This window comes from Plecotus auritus, assembly GCF_963455305.1.
Source record: "Plecotus auritus genome assembly, chromosome: 8".
NCBI lineage: Eukaryota > Metazoa > Chordata > Mammalia > Chiroptera > Vespertilionidae > Plecotus > Plecotus auritus.
The window spans coordinates 544916-562575 of record NC_137782.1 but is presented as its reverse complement, the minus strand read 5'-3'; the positions used below and the strand labels follow the sequence as shown (position 1 = coordinate 562575).

Below are 17660 nucleotides of genomic sequence, written 5' to 3'. Positions count from 1 at the left end.
AACTTCTTCTAACGCCACTTCTTCAAAACAGACTCGCCACCCTAACCGGTTTGGTTCAGTGGATAGAGCGTCAGCCTTCGGACTGAAGGGTCCCGGGTTCGATTCTGGTCAAGGGCATTTGCGGGCACATCCCCAGGAGGAGGTGTGCAGCAGGCAGCTGATCGATGTTTCTCTCTCTCTCTCTCCTTGCCTCTCTGAAATCAATAAAAATGTGTGTGTTTTTTTAAATTACAGAATGTTCGTGATAAACTAATATGCCATTATTTACCACTCAACATGTTAAAGCTACAAAGTTTTAAAAAACCGTTTCTCTTGGACTAATTAAGAAATTAGTTTCTCTCTCTCTCTAAAGGTTAAAATGTAGGCCATTCAAGACTACTAGAAAATCTTAGTATGTGCTCGGGCCTTCAATAACCATTTCCTGGGAAAAAACAAAAACACACGACTGAAATTAAACCCGCTCTATTTCACCGTAAAGGTGCTATCACAGGTAGGTTCCCACCAAGAAAATGCCCGTCTGTCGGTGGCACTGGTGTTCCCGAGTAGGGCCACTCTCTTGAGACAAGAGGATGAGCAGACTAACAGGACCCATGGAACACAACTCAGAACCGTGGTCCCAGTTTCCCGAGGAATAACCCGGTATCACGCCCCGAAGAGGTGCCATGGACTCCCTTTTCTTTTTTTTTTTTTTTTTAACATATTTTATTAATTTTTTACAGAGAGGAAGGGAGAGGGATAGAGAGTTAGAAACATCGATGAGAGAGAAACATCCATCAGCTGCCTCCTGCACACCTCCCACTGGGGATGTGCCCGCAACCAAGGTACGTGCCCTTGACCGGAATCGAACCTGGGGCCCTTGAGTCTGCAGGCCGACGCTCTAGCCACTGAGCCAAACCGGCCAGGGCGGACTCCCTCTTTTCCTTTTTGTTAATCTTCACCCGAGGATATGTTTCCACCGAGTTTGAGAGAGAGAGTGGAAGAGAGAGGGGAAGACAGAGAGAAACATCGACGTGAGCGAGACACATCGAGGGGTTGTCTCCTGCACACACCCAACCAGGGCCCGGGCCGGGGAGGAGTCTGCAACTTCAGACACGGGCCGTACGTGCCCTGGACCCAGAATCGAACCCGGAACCCTTTGGTCCACGGGCTGACGCTCTATCCCCTGAGCCACACCCGACAGGGAGGTGCCACATCCTTTCAAAGGCTGAACTTCGAGGCAGGCATTCTAAAAAACAAGAATTCCATGGATGGTGCACCCCGACTAGCGAAAGCCGTTCACAAGGTGCTTCCGGTACCTGAGAGCTCCTGCTTGACGAAGGAGAGCACGGCCAGGTACACCTGGCAGTCCGCGATGATGATCTGCCGCTGCAGCCGGTCGACCATCGAGGGCGCGGACTTCCGGACGTCCGCCTGCGCGGAGGGAAGAAGGCGCACGGGTGAGACTCCCCCAAGAACACTCCCTCCAAGCTGCGACGAGCTGACAGCCACCCCAACCCAGTGGTCGGCAAACTGCGGCTCGCGAGCCACAGGCGGCTCTTTGGCCCCTGGAGTGTGGCTCTTCCACAAAATACCACGGCCTGGGCAAGTCTATTTTGAAGAAGTGGCGTTAGAAGAGGTTTAAGTTTAAAAAATGTGGCTCTCCAAAGAAATGTCCATCGTTGTACTGTTGGTATTTGGCTCTGTTGACGAATGAGTTTGCCAATCACTGCCCTAGCCGATAAAAACCCCGAGTTCACGGGGACAAGGGAAGCCAGCACAGAACGGTAGGGTTTTACCTGGTATAAAACCACTAGAGGCCCGACGCACGAAGATTCGTGCAAGAATGGGCCTTCCTTCCCCTGGCTGCCGGCACCGCCATCGTGCGGGTGGGAGCTGCCTTTCCGCCTTCCCACGCTGCCCAGAGGCCCGGAGCGGCTGGGACGGTGCGGAACGCCTGCGTCGTCACCATGGCAATGACGCAAACGTCCCGCCCCTGGCTGCTCGGCGCCTGTGTATGCAAATTAACCCATCTTTGTTGGGTTGATTTGCATACTCACTCCTGATTGGCTGGTGGGTGTCACGGAGGTACGGTCAATTTGCATCTTTCTCTTTTCTTAGTGTAGATGTGAATTCCTACTTTTCCAAAATAAAAATCACTAAAGGTACAAAACATTCCCCAACGTAGAAAGCCGGAAGGTAGCTACCCACCGTCAGATGGGACTGATATTAGGGTTCGTTTCTTAGGTGCCCGTAACCGAGATGGGATGGAAACTGGCTACATGTGTGAAGGAGAGAATGCCCTGGAATTAAAAAGTAGCTTGGGCTGAATCACAAATAGAACCTGAAATTTAAGTCATACGCTAAGGTGATTGTCTCTATAAAATAATAGTTTATGTCCCTTGCTAAAAGTTGCTAAACTGTACATTAGCTATATATATAAAACCCTAAGCGACCAGCTGACCGTCTGGTAGCTATGACACGCACTGACCACCAGGAGGCAGGCAGGCAGCGCAGGAGCGGAAACCACAGGCATGGAAACATGAACAGCCTGATGAATCTCAGAGGCAAGGCGGGAGGGGGAGGGCGGGAAGAGATTAACCAAAGACCTTACATCCATACTAGAGGCCCGGTGCGCGGATTTGTGCACTGGTGGGGGTCCCTCAGCCTGTCCTGCGGGGGATCGGCCCGAAACTGGCTCTCCGACACCCCCTGAGGGGTCCCGGATTGCGAGAGGGTGCAGGCCAGGCCGAGGGACCCCACCGGTGCACAAATCCACGCACTGGGCCTCTAGTTTAAGTGTATCAGGAAACGTGTGCTCAGCACTTCGATAATTGCAGGCCTAGAAAGAAATAAGAGTAACACCAGAAAACCCTGTTCTTTATAGTAAAGAATGTTTCTAAGTGAAGAAAAATGACTCTGAAATGAAGACATTCTAAATACAAAGTAAACTTGGAACAAAAGAAGCAAAATAGCTTCCATCTGCTTTCACAATGATAAAAGAGGTGATGAAATTTTCCCAAATGTGACCACGGTGCACACAGTGTGCCTGACAGAACGACCAGTTGGCCCTTTTCCAGGATCAGCGTAATTCATCCCGGCCACAGCTGTTCCTGATCTAGGCCCAGCAACCACTTTTTTAAAACATATTTTTATTGACGTCAGAGAGGAAGGGAGAGGGACAGAGAGCGATAGAAACATCCATGATGAGAGAGAATCATGGATCAGCTGCCTCCTGCACGCCCCACACAGGGGATCGAGCCCACAACCCGGGCCTGTGCCCTGACCAGGAATCGAACCGTGACCTCCAGGTTCATAGGTCGAGGCTCAAGCACGGAGCCACGCCGGCCGGGCCCAGCATCCATTATTTTTGTTTGCTCAGGCAAAGGTCAGTCTATTGCTTTGCTTGTACTAACATCTCCTCTGCATGTTGCTGGAAGGGCTAAGGAGTTACCGTGTGTGTGAAAAAGCTTCTTCGGTTGCGAGGAGCCATCACCGATGTTCATTATTAACACGTGCGCTAGGCATGGTACGAGGCATGCAGACAGACCTGCAAATCCGCGTACCGCCTCGCGAGGGGACGCTGACCGCTTTGCCGTGCATGAAGCACAGGACCCGTGGGGCCTGAAGAAGGCACCCTCAGCACGGCCTGGGGCTCGCGCAAGAGGCCTTGCAGGAAACGACTTCTCGGAGGAGGAACGAGCACACACCAGCTCAGAGGCAGGAGAACGCCCCTGCCTGCCGGCGGCTCAGTGGTTAGAGCGCTGGCCCGCGCACTGAAGAGTCTCGGGTCCGATTCCCGGGCAAGGATGCACACTGGCCCCAGGTTGGGGTGGGTGCAGGAGGCAACCAACAGATGTGTCTCTCTCACATCGATGTTTCTCTCTCTCTCTCCCCCCTTTCCTTCCACTCTCTCTCAAAATAAATGAAACAATATCCTAAAACACACACATACACACAAAAAAAAAAAACCCTGCAAAACAAAACATCAACCAAAGGACTTGTATGCATATAAGCATAAGCAATGGACGCAGACAACAGGGGGTGGGGGTGAGGGCAGGATTGGGGGGTGGGGGTGGGGGCAATGAGGGGATAAGCCAGGAGTGGGCAAACTTTTTGACTCGAGGGCCACGATGGGTTCTTAAACTGGACCGGAGGGCCGGAACAAAAGCATGGATGGAGTGTTTGTGTGAACTAATATAAATTCAAAGTAAAGGAGCGGAGGGGAGAGCAAGAGAACCCTCCGCTCTTTCGGCTCCGTGGGCCGGATAGAACAGCCTAACGGGCCGGATCCGGCCCGCGGGCCGTAGTTTGCCCACGGCTGGGATAAGCACACATCTGTAATACCTTAATCAATAAAGGGGGGAAAGAGCAAAAAAACAAGGAATACGTTTTATAACAACCAAAAGCCTTGGGCAACAATGAATGCATTCAGTCACGTTCTAAATACCAGACCCAGGTTAAGCGAGCGACGCCCCCAACTGCAGACCCAGCGCTTACATTCTTCTTGATCTTATTCTTGATCGTCTCGATCACGCCCGCCTCCTCGCTCTCGCACAGCTTCTCCGTCGTCCGCAAGTCGTCACACGCCAACTGCATCTTCTCCTCCTCGAACGTCATCATGGCATTCTTGCGAGAGAAACGAGGAAAGCACGGATGAACCAGTGCGCGCGTGGACATTCACACCCACGGGCGGCGGCGATACCCCACACCCCAGAAACACGTGCATCGCTGGCCGCGAGTAAAACCATCGGAACGCTGCGTCATACCCTACGCGTTCAGAAACAGCACCACCACCATCGTCTCAGCATGAAGGAGGAAAAGGCCTCTGCGGCACCGGCATGAAGAAGTACGTGGGAATAAATGCCCCGGCACCTGCTGTCCTGCGGTTTTCTTCTCAGTTATAAACGCGGTAACGGAGGCCCTGCACCGTTTCTGACTGGTCCACTGAACTCCGTTTTGATCACAGAGTCTCAGTCTCACGGAGAAGCACCTTCTCCCCCCCCCCCCCCCACAGGGACGCTGGCCCCATCGCAGGCAGCACGCCAGCAGGTGTTCCGTGAAAAGCAGGGTTTCCAGGGACAGCCGTTCCAACGTGACGGACTCACGTGACGGAACTCGGCCTGTCCTCGGCGAACACGCCCCGGACAGGTTTCTAGGCCACCGGTGACCGGGTGGGGGCGATCCCGTCCCCATGGGACACCTGCTCTTTCCACCCCGTAGGGCTGAGGTCCCCGAGATGAATGGGCCACGGGGGCAGAGCCAAGGCACAGGGTTCTGGAAGGATCTAAGGAGGCGAATCCGTGAGCTCTCCAGTCCCGGTCACACACACCAGTCCGCCCGGCATCGCAGGCCAACGCGGCACGACCAACCCACGTTTCCAAATCCGGCCAAACCAGACACTGCCTCCCGCGCCCGAGGGTCCCCACCCCACGCCCCTTCCCAACCAACCTCCACGCACCTCGGCCGCCCCCCTCTCCCCCTCGCCGAGCTCCTGGTGTTTGCGAGAAGGCAACTCTGTTTTCTCACAACCAGAAGACCTTGGGAACGGCTGTGTTCCCTGGCAATAGGAGAAAACAACGCTCACACGAACACCACCCAGGCCCCAGCCCCGCACCCTGCGCCCGAGGGTGCTGTCTTCCTAAAACCTCGGATCTAAAGGCTTCCTCTGTTTCATTCCTATTGGTCTCTACTTGGGGTTTTTTTTTTTTAGTCTTTTTCTGTTACAATTCTATGATGGCTTTTAAAGAAATTAAGTCTGAAAGCAGCTTATAGGATGATTCTGAAAAATAAAAGCATCGCATTGCCTAGATTGCCCGGTTTGCTTTCAAACCTCACGGCGACCGCCCTGGGCCCTCCCCGCCCGAAGATTAAGTTACACTCGGGGCCGCCCCGGCACCCCCCACCCCCCAGCTCTGCTGGCCTCACTTGCCTTCCAGCCCACGTTTATGCCGTCATTTTAGAGCAGACCTTAACGAGTCAAAGCCTGATGCTTTTTTCCATTCCAATGCAGGTTTCATCGTTGGGAGGATATTCCAGTAACTGCGCATTTTCACTTAAAATGGATGTGGGCTGGGCAAACGAGAATGCCCTACAAGCAACCTCTTTTTAAAATTAGGCGAGAAGACGGTTTCTCCCAGGTGTTGGTTAACAGGCAAAAATCTTTACTCCAGTTTTGAGCTCTAAAGGGTCCTTTACCCGCGTGAACCCACACGGGCAGGAGCCACGGAAACATACGTTACATGTTCACCGCCCCACGCGGTCTCTCTCCCCACGCCGACTTACCAGAAAACTGACAAAGCTGGCTCCGAAGCTCATTAAGGGGCTATGATTTCTGCAAAAAAAACAAAAACAAAATAGGAATCATTAACAACATGTGCTCGGCAGGGATCGTGACACAGTCCCGATGACGGGAGAGAAGGGAAGGGCTTCTAGCAGAGGAAAGGGAGAGACGCAGGGGGGTCCTGGTTGGTCTGTGGAGACGCATCCGCCCCCTCCTTCAGAGCGGGGGTGGGGGGAGTGGGGGGGACTGGGACAAGAAAGTCGAATCCTAAGAGAGGTTGCCTTCCTGAGCCAACCCACCATCCGCAAATACATGCCCAAACAGAGGTGATTTTTTAAAAAAATATATATTTTATTGATGTTTTACAGAGAGGAAGGGAGAGGGATAGAGAGCTAGAAACATCGATGAGAGAGAAACATCGATCAGCTGCCTCCTGCACACCTCCCACTGGGGATGTGCCCGCAACCAAGGTCCATGCCCTTGACCGGAATCGAACCCGGGACCCCATCAGTCCGCAGGCCGACGCTCTATCCACCGAGCCACACCGGTCAGGGCCCAAACCGAGGTGATTAACATTCATTTTAAAAATGCAAAAATGCCCGGCTGGCGTGGCTCAGTGGTTGAGCGTTGACCCAGGAACTAGGAGGTCATGGTTCAATTCCTGGTCAGGGCACATGCCCGGGATGTGGGCTCCATCCCCAGCAGGGGGTGTGCAGGAGGCAGCCCATCCATGACTTCCTCTCTCATCGATGTTTCTCTCTCTCTCTCCCTCTCCTTTCCTCTCTCTCTCTAAAAGTCAATAAAAAAAATATATTTTTTTTAAAGTAAAAAAAAAAAAAAAAAAGAGTCAAAACGTGTTCAAAACTTTACACACATAAAACAAGGACCAGCTGCCAAAACTGGTTTGGCTCAGTGGATAGAGCATCGGCCTGTGGACTGAAGGGTCCCGGGTTCGATTCCGGTCAAGGGCATGTACCTTGGTTGCGGGCACATCCCCAGTGGGGGGTGTGCAGGAGGCAGCTGATCGATGTTTCTCTCTCATCGATGTTTCTAGCTCTCTATCCCTCTCCCTTCCTCTCTGTAAAAAATCAATAAAATATATATTTAAAGAAAAAACAAGGACCATTCTTCGAGCGGACTGCAGGGTTTTACCACAGGTCCACACCCCGCCAACCCACGCTCCCTTCCAAAGAACTCTCAGAGTCAGCCGGCCCCCACGGGAGCGCCCGTCCATTTCCTCATTCCCCGTGTGAGCCAAATCGGAAAGCAAATCAAACCACCCCCCCCCTCCCCGTTCCATGGAAGGCGCACACCCGCTCTGCTGTAACCTCACAACCACATCCCTACACTGAAAGGGCAGGCAAGCTGTCGCTGCCTTCGGAAAGGGAAATAATTTTACCAGCCTCTGAATTACCTAAGTCACGCACGGGTCCTGTGGAAACACGGGACCCGGGAATCGCCTAAACCCGTGGTCGGCAAACGGCGGCTCGCGAGCCACAGGCGGCTCTTTGGCCCCTTGAGTGTGGCTCTTCCACAAAATACCACGGCCTGGGCACGTCTATGTTGAAGAAGTGGCGTTAGAAGAAGTTTAAGTTTAAAAAATGTGGCTCTCCAAAGAAATGTCCATCGTTGTCCTGTGGATATTTGGCTCTGTGGACTAACGAGTTTGCCGACCGCTGGCCTAAACAATGTCACGTACTTTGGAAGGTGCGGGCTCTTTTTCAGAATAAACCGTTAAAAAACCAACGTATAAATAGAGAAGCCCCCCAATGTGTCTCTGGAGCCCTCTGATTTCTCCTTTTTGCCCAGGAACCATCAGTAATAAAACGGCTCTGTTTTTAACTCTCTCCGTGTAAGGTCTTTCCCGAGGTGGAAAAGCTGCGGAGAAGACGAAGAAGCAATTGACGGCCTGTTTCTAGACGTATTAACCGTCCCGTGGAAACGAAAAACGACCTTTCTCCGGGGCATTAAACACTGGACGGACAGACCCCTGTTCCCCAAAGCCAAAAGGCGGAGCAACCCGAGAGGGCGGAGGAGAGAGACGGCGGTATAAGCAGGGGTGGGCAGAAGTAGATTTACATTAATAAATATATATATTTTTAAATATATATTTTATTGATTTTTTACAGAGAGGAAGGGAGAGAGAGAGTTAGAAACATCGATGAGAGAGAAACATCCATCAGCTGCCTCCTGCACACCCCCTACTGGGGATGTGCCCGCAACCAAGGTACATGCCTTTGACTGGAATCGAACCCGGGACCCTTCAGTCCGCAGGCCGATGCTCTATCCACTGAGCCACACCAGTCAGGGCAAAAAAAATATTATTATTATTATTATTTTTTTATTGATGTCAGAGAGGAAGGGAGAGGGAAAGAGCGACAGAAACATCCATGATGAGAATCCATGACCGGCTGACTCCTGCACGCCCCCCACTGGGGATCGAGCCCGCAACCTGGGCCTGTGCCTTTGACCGGAATCAAACCTGGGACCCTTCCGTCCGCAGGCGGACGCTCTATCCACTGAGCCACACCGGCCAGGGCTAGATTTCCATCCGTTCCTTCTCTGAAGCCGTGCACGTAGAAACCGCCTCCATCGTCTCCATTAAATGCCAACAGCAGGTGGAACAGCACTGAGAGCAACTCGCAGAGGTCGTCCGAACCACGCTATCGACAACCTCGAGCCTTCCCGCCCGCCCGCCCGCCCGCCCGTGTGGCTCAGCCGCTGAGCATGGACCCAGCAGCCAGGAGGTCACTGCTTCTATTCACAGTCAGGGCCCACGCCCAGGTGCTGGGCTCGATCCCCAGTCCGGGGCGTGCAGGAGGCAGCTGATCGATGTGTTTCTCTCACCTCCATGTTTCTCTCGGTCCTTCCCTCTCTCTTCCACCAGGCGTCCTCAAACCACGGCCCGCGGGCCACCTGCGGCCCGCCGAGGACATGGATCCGGCCCGCCGGGGGCCGCTGCCTGTCCTGCTCAGCAGCCGACATGTCCCGGGCCCGCAGTGCGCATAGGAATTTGTTCATAGTTGTTTTTTTTAAAACTATAGTCCGGCCCTCCCACGGTCTGAGGGACAGGGAACTGGCCCCCTGTTTAAAAAGTCTGAGGACCCCTGCTCTTCCACTCTCTCTCTAAAAATCAATGGAAAAATATCCTCGGGTGAGGATTATCCATCGATAAATAAGACCGGAAGCAGGGAGGCATGGAACAGACGGACATGCCTCGGTGTGGGGTTGGGGGCTTACATACGTATAGGCATGGCCATGGGCACGGGCAATAAGCTGGTGGAGGCCTGAGGGGGCGGGGGGCGGGAGGAGGGGGGTAAAGGGGGAAGTGGGAGATAGCTGCAATACTATCAACAATAAAAATATGTATTAAACAGATAAAGAAATAAATGCGGCCCTGGCCGGTGTGGCTCAGTGGATGGAGCGTCGGCCTGCGGACTGAAGGGTCCCAGGTTCGATTCCGGTCAAGGGCATGTACCTGGGTTGCGGGCACATCCCCAGTAGGAGGTGTGCAGGAGGCAGCTGATCGATGTTTCTCTCCCATCGATGTTTCTAGCTCTCTATCCCTCTCCCTTCCTCTCTGTAAAAAATCAATAAAATATATTAAAAAATAAAATAAAATAAATGCGGCAAGCAACCCCTCCGGGAAGGAAGGACCTTGCTCCTCACCCGCGTCCCGCCCACGGCCGACGCTCGGTAATAACGGACCGTTTTCCTGTCGGACGGAGGAACCGCTGTGTCCCTCCCTCTCTGAGGTTCTGAAATTCTTGAGCAAGAAGGAAGGCATGGGGACAGCGCCTGGCTGGGGCAAGGGCTGGGGTGCCAACCGCCACCCCGCCCACACCTCAACCTTCAGATCCAGTTGCCGAGGGCAACGTCTCTCCTCCCAAAGCAAAGGTCCCAGTGGATTCACACAAAAACATGCTTTTGCAACTGTGTGTGGGATGGACGTTAACGAGACTTACTCTGTTTCACAGCAGATACAAACACCGGAGCATTAACGTTACGCGTCCACCCCTCAATTCAAAGCAACACGCAGGCAGGCAAAGGGGGCCGTTCAGAGCTTGGGATGAATGGCACCCCGGAACAAGAAGGGTTTAAGTGGGGACCAGACCGATCCCCGGGTTAGCCCGGACGACCTTACTGGGCCCCAGATGGGAGCACGCTGGCGAACGGCACACCGGGGCTTACGTCCGGGCAGACCGAGAGGCGAAGAGACACCAGGGCCAAGTTCCTCCCGCCAACCCAGCCCCTCCCGGGGGATAGAGCGCCAGGCAGCGGTTTGAAATAACAGAGAAACTCCTCTGTGCGACCCCTTCACCGAATTCCTGTCTCTCTCTCTTCTGCGCCCTGCTCCGGCCCTCCCCACCAGCAGCCCCTCTAGTCCCCCTGCTGCCATGGCAACGGAGAAAGGTCCCTGGCCCAGGAGCCTGGGTGGGAAAATGGTACTTTAGGGCCTGCAGCAGCCAGGGGTCCTCCAACTTTTTAAACAGGGGGCCAGCTCCCTGTCCCTCAGACCGTGGGAGGGCCGGACTATAGTTTTAAAAAAAAACTATGAACACATTCCTATGCGCACTGCGGGCCCGGGACGCGTTGGCTGCTAAGCAGGACAGGCAGCGGCCCCCGGCGGGCCGGATCCATGTCCTCGGCGGGCCGCATGTGGCCCGCGGGCCGTAGTTTGAGGACGCCTGGTAGACCTTGGACACATGGCGTGTGACCAGAGCAGAGAGTGGCCCAGGCTTCATGCTCCTTCTCTGCCCTTTCTCACCCTCACCCTCACCCACACCCACTTCCCTCCCATCTGCTCACAACTCCCGTGAGAAGGGTGGTACATGCCATCTCTTGTCAACGAGCACGCACGACGCCCGGAACCCCGTTTCTAAGGGCGACACCTTGAACGTGTTACTGCACACACAACCCCTCTTCACCCCCCCTCTCTGCACACCCCACCTCTGCACACGCACCCCTCTGCACGCATACCCCTCTGCACGCACACCCCCTCTGCACACCCCCCTGCGCGCGCACTCCCTCCTGCGCACACACAAGCCCTGCACACACCCCACTCTGCACAACCCCCTGCACATGCACCCCTCTGCACACACCCCCTCTGCACGCACAAACCTCTGCACACACACCCCCCCTGCACACGCACCCCTCTGCATGCACACCCCTCTGCACGCACACCCCTCTGCACACACACCCCCCTCTGCACACACCCTCTGCACGCACACAACCCCCGCACACACCTCCTCTGCACACACAACCCCTCTGCGCATGCGCCCCCTCTGCGTGCGTCCCCCTCCCCACCCCCGCGCACACCCCACTCTGCGTGCACCCCCCTCTGCACAGGCTCCCCCTTTTTCCTGACCATTTCCTGTACCTGCATTCCCACTATTCCAAGGCAGCTGCCGTTTTATTTTTTATTTTTTTAAAATATATTTTATTGATATTTTACAAAGAGGAAGGGAGAGGGATAGAGAGTTAGAAACATCGATGAGAGAGAAACATCAATCAGCTGCCTCCTGCACACCCCCAACTGGGGATGTGCCCGCAACCAAGGTACATGCCCTTGACCGGAATCGAACCTGGGACCTTTCCGTCCGCAGGCCGAGGCTCTATCCACTGAGCCAAACCGGTTTCGGCGGCAGCTGCCCTTTTAAAAGATTCCCCACGCAGGCAGGCACGTGAGTCCTTCATGAATATTTAAGCGGGACCTTTTCAGACAGGGCAGTAGTTGAAAAAAACAGCTGAGCCTTTTTTCCAAACCCAGGACGGAGTTGAAAAGAGACTCCCCGGCCAGCTCCCTCAGGCCACCTCTGCTTCTCCGAGCTCCTCCTTCCCTGCTGTGCCTGCACCTCCGGGCTCTCCGGGGACACGCGGCCAGTGGCCAGGTCACGGAGAAATCGTGAGCGGCTGCTAGCTGGTCTCCACGGGAGCGGTTCCGACAGACACCACAGCCCCGGCCACTCACGCACACCCAGTTCCTCCAGGAGAACCACTGTCGGAAGCAGGGTCCAGCAGCTTCTTCAGCGAGGAAGCATCCTAGGCCTCGGCGCACAGGTCTCTGTCACAGCTCCTCACGGCTGCTGTCGCAGCTCCTCACGGCTGCTGTCGCAGCTCCTCACAGCTGCTGTCACAGCTCCTCACGGCTGCTGTCACAGCGCGCAAGCGGCCACTGAACACACACACCCGCACGAGGGTGGCTGCGTCCCAGCACGGCTCTACGGGAGCCGGCAGGCTGGATCTGGCCCGCTGGCCGCAGGCTGCCTTCCCCGAGAGGCTGGCTCTGGCCCGCTGGCCGCAGGCTGCCTTCCCCGAGAGGCTGGCTCCATCCTCACGTGCCGGGGGAAGGGCCTGGCCACACGGCTGGGTTGTATGTGCCATGGACAGTGCTGAACCATTGAGGACCCACGCCTTCATGTTAAATATTCACACGCGGCTTACCATCCATTTTTCTTGCTTTTAATACACTGTTGCCATGTTCGTCAAGTACAGCGGAAAAGGAAAATATGACAATTCACAGCACCAACCAGGTGCTAATTCTGTATCCTTTCATGCCATTTCTCCTCAACGAACATTCACTACAACCACGACATGCTTCTTGCTTCAGCTGACACGGACAAGACACGTCATTATTAATAACTAGAGGCCCGGTGCACAAAACTCATGCGGCGGGGGGGGGGGGGGGGGTGGGGGGGGGGGAGGGGGGAGGTGTCCCTCAGCCCAGCCTGCACCCTCTCCAATCTGGGACCCCTCGGGGGATGTCTGATTGCCGGTTTAGGCCCGATCCCTGTGGTCGGACATCCCTCTCACAACCCGGGCCTGCTGGCTCCTAACCACTCACCTGCCTGCCTGCCTGATTGCCCCTAACCACTCCCCTGCCGGCCCAATCGCCCCCAACTGCTCTCCCCTGCCAGCCCGATTGACCCTAACTGCCCTCCCCTGCCGGCCCGATCGCCCCTAACTGCCCTCCCCTGCCAGCCCGATCACCCCTAACTGCCCTCCCCTGCCGGCCCGATCACCCCTAACTGCCCTCCCCTGCCGGCCCGATCGCCCCTAACTGCCCTCCCCTGCCAGCCCAATCGCCCCTAACTGCCCTCCCCTGCCGGCCCGATCACCCCTAACTGCCCTCCCCTGCTGGCCATCTTTGACCACATGGGGCAGCCATCTTGTGCAAGGGTGTGAGGGTCAATTTGCATATTACCTCTTTATTATATAAGATATCTACACCAGGAATCAGTGGGAATCCACCCCCCCTCCCCGTTCTCCTCCCCCCCCTTCCCCACCCTCCCCCCTCCTTCCCATGAAGCTCACTCACTCCTACCCCGGGACGATGCTCGCGGGCCCCCCGCTGCTCCCCCACTGCTGCCGGCTGCAGGCCCCGGACAGGTCTCCCAGCCTCCCCACCTGCTCCTGGCTGTGCGTATGCCCCGGCCCTCCCAGCACAGGCGCCGCCGTGCAGGCGTGAGAGTGTGTACGTCGGAGGTAAGCGTGGACTAGAGCTCTGAGCTCTAAGACCGGGACCAGGAGCTGGGTCAGGTGCTCGGCAGCATGAGCTTATGAAGGCGTGCATGTCCGTGGGCCCCCGGCAGCCCCAAGCTGTCCCACCTCCGGGACCCAGTGCATGATGGGTTCAGCATCCACAGCCGGCCGCATGAGGACCCTGGGGATGGCGGCTGCATCCTGAAATCCCTCCGATGGCATGAGCGCCTCCATTAGGCACACGTGTTTACTTCCCGCGGGGATTACGTCCGAGTCAGGCAGCTCGGACCTCCCACGAATTCAGAACGGCCGTCAGGACAGCCGGCGTCTACGCAGGCACCATTTCTCACCAGGAAGCGCTGAAACCTCTACCTTCCTAGTCACGTGGCAGAAAGAAGGAACCTCACCCTTTAATAAAAATGTTACTGTCCCTCTAGACACAAGGGTTCCTGTTGTTACGAGTTGAGCAGTGAGATCCTGGAAGGTTTACGAGGATCCTGGAAGGGGGTGGACTGTCACAGAACGGCCCAAGAAAGGGGGTAACCCCTGCTCGCTCTCCCGGTTCCCAGACCCCCACCCCCACCTCCCTCCGGAAGTCCCCGCGGAGTTCTGCAGCAGCCATTCATCGAGGGAACAGCAAGCTCCTAATGCGTAACAGGATCTGAATCTTCCAAAGGCAACAGGGGACGCTAACTGTATTGTTTAATAGGTTTTAATACTGATTTCAGAGAGAGGGAGGGAGAGGGAGAGACAGCAACACAAGAGAGAATCCTAGATCAGCTGCCTCCTGCACGCTCCCTCCTGGGGATCAGGCCCGGAAACCCCGGCTTGTGCCCTTGACTGGGAACCGAACCAGCGATCTCCCGGTGCACGCACGGGTGGATGCTCAACCAGCTGAGCCACGCCGCCGGCCGGGCCAACTTTATAAACGTCAAAGCAGCCTCCGCGGGACACTCTATTCCTCCGCAAACTGTATCGTCAGGAGAGAACAGGAAGTGCAGGGCGGGCTCCGGGTACAAAGCAGGCCAGTGTTTGCCCGGTTCTCCCACTGCACCAGCTCCCGTGGTTCTTCCTGTCACTCTAACCACACCCCATGATGCCTCTACGCCCGTCCTACCGGCCAGGAAGCCACCGAGACACCCCAGCAGCCCCCACAAAAGCGGCAGAACGCGGGCTGCGGGCCGGACGGCAGGTGTGCCGAGAGGATACGGTTGCGCCTGTCCTCCCCCTAAAGGCAGTGTAGCCGCTGGGAAACCAGGCCGCGGGGCAAAGTACAAAATCTGACCAACTTGGGGAGACACGCAGAACGGGGTAACGAGAAGAGAGCCCTGGATCTGGAACCACCGTGCCTGCATCCTGGCCCGTGACAAACATGGACACGAGTCCCTGAGGGAAACTCATGGGGTCAGGCACCCCACGAGAGCAGCACCCCACTAGAGCCATGCCCAGAACGCTGGGAACATACGGAAAATAGCGCACTTGGCAGAGAACACACACGATACTTGGTTCCTTCCTTGTCTTCCGGTCCCATTTCCAAACACAAGCAGACAAGGACAGCAGGGGGACACAGCGACAGGACCGCCATCACCACGCCAGGTGTCAGAGGGGCGCGGGGCTTACGGGGGATCACGTCACAAGGTACGCAAGCGTCCGGCCGCCGCGCCGTGCACCAAACATCATACGTCAACGGTGACCGAATAACAAAACGCTAGCCGATAGCTCTTATCTACAAAACGCAAATCCTCCTTGGACACCTCCCCCCGCCCTCACTGCCCCCCCACAGATTCGGCCCCACAGAAACACCTTTCAAGGGGGTCTCTTGGCGGGGAGCTGTGGAAAAGTCTTCCTGTAACTCACCCCCTGCCCTTATCACCACTGCATACCATCGTCTGGATAAAACCTAACAGCAAAAACAGTTATTTTGCCCTAATCGGTTTGGCTCAGTGGACAGAGCGTCGGCCTGCGGACTGAAGGGTCCCAGGTTCAAGTCCGGTCAAGGGCATGTACCTTGGTTGCGGGCACATCCCCAGTGGGGGGTGTGCAGGAGGCAGCTGATCGATGTTTCTAACTCTCTATTCCCTCTTCCTTCCTCTCTGTAAAATATCAATAAAATATATTTTTAAAAAAACCAGTTATTTCACGCTTTCAGGAGACAAGAACCAGGGGATCATACCTAAGCAGGATACTACGGCGGTTTAGGAAAAAAAAAGACCATCTCTATATATAATGGCCTAAGCGACCGAATGACCGGTCGACCAGTCACCATGACGCGCACTGACCACCAGGGGACAGACGCTCAATGCACGGGATGGGGCTCCCTCCTGTCTGGATCGGGCCTGCGGGGATCGGGCCGAAACCGGCTATCCAACATCCCCTGAGGGGGCCCCGGATGACCAGAGGGTGCAGGCCAGACCAAGGGACCCCACCGGTGCACGAATCCCTGCCCTAGGCCTCTAGTTAAAAATAAGCAGCAGAGGCCATTTCAGAGCAAGTGGTATGGAGACGCACGAACAACGGATCTCGGTCAGCAACCACAGAGCGTCTGCTGGACTCTGAGGCTTTCTCCAGCCCTCTCTCTACCACACACACACACACAAAAAAAGCACAGCCCACGCTGGTGTGGCTCAGTGGACAGAGCGTCGGCCTGTGGACTGAACGGTCCCGGGTTCGATTCCGGTCAAGGGCACGTGCCTGGATTGCAGGCTCCTCCCTGCCAAGGCCCTGGTCTCGTGCAGGAGGCAACCCACCTACGTCTGCAATATTTCTCTCTCTTTCCCCGCTCCCTTCCACTCTCTAAGAATCAGTGGGGAATATCCTCGGGGGAGGGTTGAGAACAGAAAGGTCAGCACACGGTAGGACACTCAGATTTTGCTCTTGGTTCATGACGCGCATTCCCAGGGGCCACACATCTATGAGAGAGAGAGAGAGAGAGAGAGAGAGAGAGAGAGAGAAACCTGAGTCTCCACATCTGCTCTGCCCGCGCAGCCTGGAGAGAACGCTTTACAAAGGAAACGCTCTGCGTAAAGCTGAGAAGTTCTCATTTCCAGGTTAAAACACGTACTTGGAGGAAACGTGTCTTTCGTGGGAGGGGTTTAGGGCTGTGAGCGCTCCAGCCCGCAGAGAACACCCCTGGATGAGTCTGAAAATCTGCAGCAGCCGCATGCATGCATGCATCTCTCTCTGTCTCTCTCTCTCTGTCTCTCTCTCTCTTGCATCTCTCTCTCTCTCTCTCTCTCTCTCTCTCTCTCTCTCCTCTCTCGTTTTCCCGCAGCCTGGCTCTCAATCACACTTGCACACCTTCCCTCTCGTTCCTGCCCCACCAGCGGCTCTGAAGTGTGAGCCACGTGCCCCTGAACCGCGCACAGGAAGCAGCTAACCCACATCCCGGAGGCCTGCCCCCGGGCAAAGGGCAAACCACCCACCTGCTCCCGGAGCCGCCCAGGCAGATGCGCCTCCCCCCACGCGAGGCCCCTCCCCCCCTGGGAGAACGCGACCAGGACTCGGCTCTTCCCTTCCTTCCCCCATTAAAAGACGGGAGAAAAAATAGTCAACCCCGCACACGTGTGGCCCCTTCCGCCCTCACGTGTGTTCAGAACCCTCCATGTTCCCCCTCCTTTAGGTGAGAGACACCCAGGACCACTGTGCTCGCGGGAAGGCACGGGCGCGCGGCTGCGGGCGGAGCGTGAGAAGACGGGCACCCGAGGCGGGCAGGGAGTTTGGCCGAGTTTCGCCATCGCTGCCCGGCCAGGCGAGGATGCCCATCCATCAGCAAAAGCGCCTGGAACGCACAGGACGCCAACCGGCCTAGGGGAGGCCCCGGCGGTCGGGGCGCTCCGGCCACAAAGGCTGCGCGGGCGCACGCGAGCCGGGTCACAGCCCTGCAAGCCCCCGGCTCCCGCCGCCTCCAATCGGCTCCGGC

The 17660-nt window shown here is 56.0% G+C and overlaps 1 protein-coding gene across 3 annotated transcripts in view; it reads right to left on the bottom strand.

Annotated features, from left to right (window-relative positions):
- TTC39C (tetratricopeptide repeat domain 39C) overlaps positions 1 to 17660 on the bottom strand; it is a 42391-nt gene that overhangs the window by 24107 nt on the left and 624 nt on the right. For 2 of the 3 annotated variants that reach the window (XM_080686796.1, XM_080686797.1), the window contains exons 2-4: positions 6262 to 6310; positions 4477 to 4605; positions 1296 to 1410 (exon numbers count right to left, since the gene is read on the bottom strand). In XM_080686796.1, coding sequence (XP_080542922.1) covers positions 1296 to 1410; positions 4477 to 4605; positions 6262 to 6310 — 293 coding nt within the window. Of the gene's footprint in view, positions 1 to 1295; positions 1411 to 4476; positions 4606 to 6261; positions 6474 to 6554; positions 6570 to 17660 lie in introns of those variants that run through there. The other variant, XM_080686798.1, reaches the window with a different exon arrangement.